Source organism: Crocodylus porosus, unplaced genomic scaffold (assembly GCF_001723895.1).
Source record: "Crocodylus porosus isolate Cpor-Errol unplaced genomic scaffold, CroPor_comp1, whole genome shotgun sequence".
Taxonomy (NCBI): Eukaryota; Metazoa; Chordata; order Crocodylia; family Crocodylidae; genus Crocodylus; species Crocodylus porosus.
In genome coordinates this window covers 8,515,312-8,521,053 of record NW_017728911.1, presented here as the reverse complement: position 1 = coordinate 8,521,053, position 5,742 = coordinate 8,515,312, and the positions used below count along the sequence as shown (strand labels likewise).

Here is a 5,742-nt window from a genome sequence, read left to right as displayed (position 1 = left end):
CCTCTACCCCCTCCCTGTCGGTGCCCGGCGAGGCGGAGGCGGAGGCTGAGGAAGATGGCGAAGACATACGATTACCTCTTCAAGCTGCTGCTGATCGGGGACTCGGGCGTGGGCAAGACCTGCCTGCTCTTCCGCTTCAGCGAGGACGCCTTCAACACCACCTTCATCTCCACCATCGGTGAGCGCCGCGGGAGGCGGGGCTGCCGCCGAGGCCCCGTCGCTGCGCGGGAGCGGGGCTGGGCCGCGGGGCTCTTCCTGGCGAGGCGGGCGGAAGGCGCCAACCGCTGCCCCGGCGGGAGTTGGGGGGTGCCCTGCGCTCGGCCGCCGGCAACCGGTGGGCGGGGGCGGGTGAGCCGCAGGTGCCGCGGCGCTTCCTAGTCCCGCGCCGGGGAAGGGGTAGCGCCTGGGCGAGCGGTCCTGGCCTCGCTACTGGGTGCGGGTCGCCCGGGGGAAGCCTCTCGGCTCTTTCTCAGTAGCTTCGCAGGCCCAGGGGGACCTGTCGCCTGGTCGGCGCCTGGTCGGCCGTGGCTTTTGCCCTCCCCTTGGGGCTTCCCCAGAGCGGGCTGTGAGGCGGGAGAGCCCGCCTCACAGCCTGCAAGGAAACAAGTGGCCTCTGAGCGAATCGGCGCCCCCAGAGCGGTTGCTCTCTGGTGTTGCAGCCCTGGCTCTTTCCAGCCCCGTTATCTTCAGCTATTTGCCACAGTCAACAGTTGGAGGCTTCTCAGGCTCCGATTCTTTGAGTCATCTTGTTTCCTTCAGAAGGGAGATGGTGGCCTGCTGGGCTGCCTCATGCCGACGTTTGTTGTCTTGACCCAAGAACAAAACTGGAGTGTGCCGTGTCTGGCTCTTCTGGCCAGGCCTGGGGAAGAACAGCTTGTGTTTGAAAGCTGGTCTGACTGTATCCCAGCTATGTGGTCGGTCCTGTAACACACACCACCCTAAGAAATCCATGCAGCTGGTCTGGATGATGCGTTTTTCTTTGGGTGTTTTTTTTCTTTTTTTTTGCTTGTCCCAGAGCTGCTGTCATGACTGCTTGTTTGTGATTTGTAAATGTAAATTATCAGGAAGTGGAAGGACTGAAACAGTTTGAGCTGGACACGATTCATGTCACTACCTAGTAAGAGGATCTGAACAACTTGAGCAGTTAAGAGTGGCATTTGATAGGTCTTTTAATCTCAGTTCTGCTCACTGAAAATAATGCCTATAAAATTTAAATCTGTATACTCGCTTAGTTCAGATTTCTTGATTCTGGGGTAGTCATCTTGTGGGGGCGGGGTTTCTTTTTGTTTCTTAAAGAATGCCTTGAGTATAACTTCCTTGTTCCAACTCTCTTGTTTAAAAGAAGTATCTTTCTTTGCAGGGGAGTTTTTGTTGCATACAGGTACTTTGCAACTGTGAAAAGTAGTGTCTATAAACTAGCTATCTAAGTAATATATTGTGGCCCATGTCTTCATATTGCACGTTGACCTATAGTTTTAAATGGAGCAAAGCAAAGTTTAGCAAAGCACTTGCTTCATTAGAGACTTTCACTAAGATGCTGGAAGGCATAAGTACCAATCCTGCAAATGCTTCTGAATAAGATTAAGTATGAATCTGCATGTCTGTAGGCTTATTTTCCAGGCAAAAACAATATATGGATAAGTATTTTTTTTCAGTTGAAGCCTTAAGTGTTTGTGCAAGTTGTTACCAGGGCAAGTTGGCAGGGCAAAATCCACCCTGGCATCTGAGAGTGACGTGCAGTTTGCGTTGGGTTTTTATCCATTCTAGGACCAAATGTAAAGAAGAGAGAATAGAAAATGCAGGTTTGTGCATCTATGCTTCATAGTTAAAGAGGATGTGAAGTGTCTGTTAGTAGTGAGTCATCTTTTGTTACCTTGAAGACTTGATAGGTTGCCTGTGATATTATGACAACTGAGAGAGGAAGTACATTTTGACTGAAATGGGAAGTGACTCTTTAGACTTGTTTTCTTTTAGTTACTTCAGCTCCCATGGTAACATTTGGGAAAAAAGATGTCCTTGTTAAAGACTAAGCACTATCCTTAAATTAAGGGAAGAGAACAAATAATCTATATCAGATTTCTAAAAGTTCTCCAGTGCTGACAAGTGCCTAAATAGAATCTTTCATTTTTTTTCAGTATTTCCCAAATGTTAGTTCTAGCAGTTTTAGAACAGCCTGTGACAAGTTTTATGTATCCTTAAGAATCACCATCAGTTTGGTACTGAATTGGATGGTGCCCTTTCATAAGCTTTTTTGTTTGTATAGCACTGGCTTGTAAACTTGACCTGCTTTACAGAGATGAACTACACAACTAATGTGCATTGGCCAAAGAGTTCCCAAGTGCTTTTTTTGTTTGACATAATGCCACTAAAATTAAATGAGCTCTGAGGTGGAATGCGACGCAGTGTCACAATACTATATTAAAATGGGAGCAATTTAGTTCCAGTATAGTTATGGTAAGTGAAGTGTCCCTGGTTCCTAGGGTTAATATCCTAATTTGAATGCACTGGGTTTGCTTGGATCCAAAGTTATCAGAATGTTGGCCTAGCATGTCCTTTGAAAGATGGTTGGCCCAACATTGTGATACGCAATGCATCCATAATAACGTGGGGAGGCCCTGACTTACCTTAATCTCTGTCACAGCCCTAACAGAAGTGATGTGGCTTTAACTTTGGACATCATGGAGCATACTCTTGATATGATGTTTTCTCTTTACTGTTTGAATTAACCCAAAGTTTAATTTTATTTAGGCTGTTTTAGGGCATGATGTGGTGAAGCTTGTGGGGCTTTTTCCATATGGTGGCATTCGATCACGTTAGCTTTTTATTTTTCTTTGCTCCAGTTTCTAGGTATGCTCTGCTCTCCTTTTTGCCGTGATGACAGTTTAGGCTAGCCTTGGACTCTACTTCAAGATCTCTTGCCTTAATCTTTCCCAATTGCATCATCCATTGTTGCTTACTAACTTCAGTCTCCACTCAATGGAAACATATTTTTTTCTCTTGTACGTTGGGAGTGGTAGCTTAAAGTCCCTTTGTCCTCCTTTTCTGACTCCAGGGTTGCAAACATTGCAGCCCTATATCCAGAGAGCATGCTCCCCCCTCTTCCCCCCCCCTCCAACATCATCACCTCAAAATAAGGAGGGTCTTTAGGCAAGAAAACTTTCAGCCTAACCAAGGCTAAACTAGAGCTGCTGCTGCTGCAGCATCAGCTGAGGGGCAAGGAAGAAGGTGGGAATGTGGTCATGTCTACTTCATGAATACTAGCTGTGAAAATGAACTGCCACTGAATTTACAAGGTTGTGTTTCATCAGTTTTCATGGTTCTTTCAGGGTATAGTTACTGTGCACAGGCATCCATGTTGTATGGATACACTTGTCACCTTGATGCAAAACATGTTTATGCTGAACCCAGGTGTATTGTTTAGAAGCTTGCAGCTGTGACTGTTAACATCATGCTACCTTGTTGGTTTGTTCTCTTGGTGGACAAAATCGCTTCACTTCACTCTTCCTTGAATTGCTTTATAAATGCCAGCACTTAAAAGATGTGCTTATATCACAAAGTGCTCCTGCCCCAGTGGAAGGGGGACCACTGACCCATGGATTGTGTTAAGATGGTACTCTTCCAGAGTAAGAACACTCATTTTTTACATGGCTTTAAATGAGAAATAAAACCTAGCTCTGTTAGTTAATTGACTCAATTTGCCCAGCCCTGCATATGAAAAACAAAGCTAATTTAAAGATTGTGGTGTACTCCGCTAGTTCTGCTTATTACTGATTCTGGAGTTGGGGTCTTAAAGTAGCAGCTAGTCATTCACTTCCTTAATTTCTGGTGCCCAGAACTGAAAAATATTGGTTTACTGGTCTGCTTTTAGTTAGTTGTTCAGGCAGTGTTGGTTAGTAAAATTGGATCAGTTTTATAATGCCAGATGATAAGACTTAATCTTTATATCTTTCTGGTCCCTCTCTGTGTATAAGTATTACCATGAGAGTAAGATTATATTTTTTTGGCTGATTGTAATTCATACTTGAGCATGAAGAATTGCTGACTGCAAAACTGTGTCACATTTAAATCTTTATCCAAGATGGTATTGACGTTTGGCAGGAAGTCACCCAAACTATGCTGTGCTGTATCTAATAACTGAAATGAGTTGCTTAAGTTACTTCAGTAACTTCCCCTTACCCTCCCGGGCTTCATTTTGCCAAATGGGAAAATCCAAAAAAAGTCAAGCACATCTAATTTGACCTTTACTTGCCATGGCTCTAAAATACTCTGACAAGCACAATTATTGACTTCCCTTCTCCAGTGAAACTGCTAGCTTGGAAACAGATTCTGTGACATGCTATGAGTACGCTCTTGTTAAACTGTTCACACCTGAATATTTTGGTACAAACTAGTGAAAGGGTGATAAGAGTCACTGTACTGTTTATAAGTGATAAATATACCCCAAACCAGGGAGATCCTCCACTTAAAATGATTATGGTAATGATGATGATGATGGAGGGTAGGAGCCTTGAAGATGAGGAAAACTTCAGATCAATTATTCCAGATGGAAGGACTCTTTAGGAGGAATGGAGGAGCAGACAGTGATAGATGAGCAGATGCAAAGAGGATGTAGGGGTGAGCTGTCTACTAGGTCCTGCCATCTCCAAGGCAACTAAAAATGAATGAGAGCCAGCATGATGCCTGGGTGCATAATTAGGTAGACAACGTGCAGGAATCAAGCCAGGACTTCACTGCCAAGAGGACTGAGGCATTATGAAGGTCTGGGGAGAGACAAATATGCAGCTGGAGGTGGGTTTGGGATGCTGCTGAGTCAGCAGGAAAGGTGGAGGATGCTGCTGCTTACCATTTTGATCAAGAAAAGGACTTTTTTGGTAATGTCTTTTAAAGCAGCATTTCTCAATCTGTGAGTTGTGACCCAAAAGTGGGTTGCAAGAATGTATGAAAGGGTTGCAAACAAACTTAAAATGGATCAACAAACTTTTAAAAAATTTCTCCTTTAAGGGAGAATCATTGTGGGAAATCATGGCTTTTTCCTTGCAGGAGTCTCCAAAGGGCTGCTTGGGAGAGGCCCCTACCCCACACACTAGGGGTGTGGCATTAGGGGGTGGGGGACAGCAGGTCAGGAGTGAGGGTCACTGAGTCAGGACTGGTCACGAATGGGTCTTGGTACAAAAAAGTTGAGAACCACTGTTTTAAAGAATGTTGAGGTGGCTTGAATTGTATTGCCTTGGATTTTTAATGTTTAATTCAAATTGACACTAGCAACTAGTTGATGTAAGAAACATCTTGGGCTTTGATCGTTATTAGTGACTCTACTTGCCCTCCTTCCTAATACATTACAGAAAGGGTCAAATAAGAGTGAAATTGTTTGGCATGTACTAAAAATGTTGTTGCAGCTTTCTTTGCCTGTTATCCTGTATTTTGATTCATGTCTCTGATTCATGGCCAGTTTTGATTGACAGATGGAACTGTTTTACTTCTGTATTTGATTATTTGACTACCAGGAGAGCAAATTAGAGCTGCTTTCATAGCCTGCTCTGAATAAGCAGTTGTAAGAAAGTGCGTATAGGAACAAATGTCCAACTTGTAGCTGAGTAGCGTATGCTGAGAGAGATGCTGCAAAGCATTAAAAAAATCTGTCCCTTTTCTTGTGTGTGGTGGTTTGTTTCTTTTTAAATAACAATGGAAAATAAATGCTGTAGCTTGACAAGTAAAAGCTGCTTTTCTTTTTTTTTTTTTTTT

The 5,742-nt window shown here is 44.0% G+C and overlaps 1 protein-coding gene across 1 annotated transcript in view; it reads left to right on the top strand.

Moving 5' to 3' along the window:
• Positions 1 to 5,742, top strand: part of RAB8B (RAB8B, member RAS oncogene family) — a 38,861-nt gene continuing 33,119 nt past the window's right edge. Inside the window, exon 1 of the mRNA XM_019533402.1 lies at positions 1 to 178. Coding sequence (XP_019388947.1) covers positions 55 to 178 — 124 coding nt within the window. The 5' untranslated portion in view covers positions 1 to 54. The remainder of the gene's footprint in view (positions 179 to 5,742) is intronic.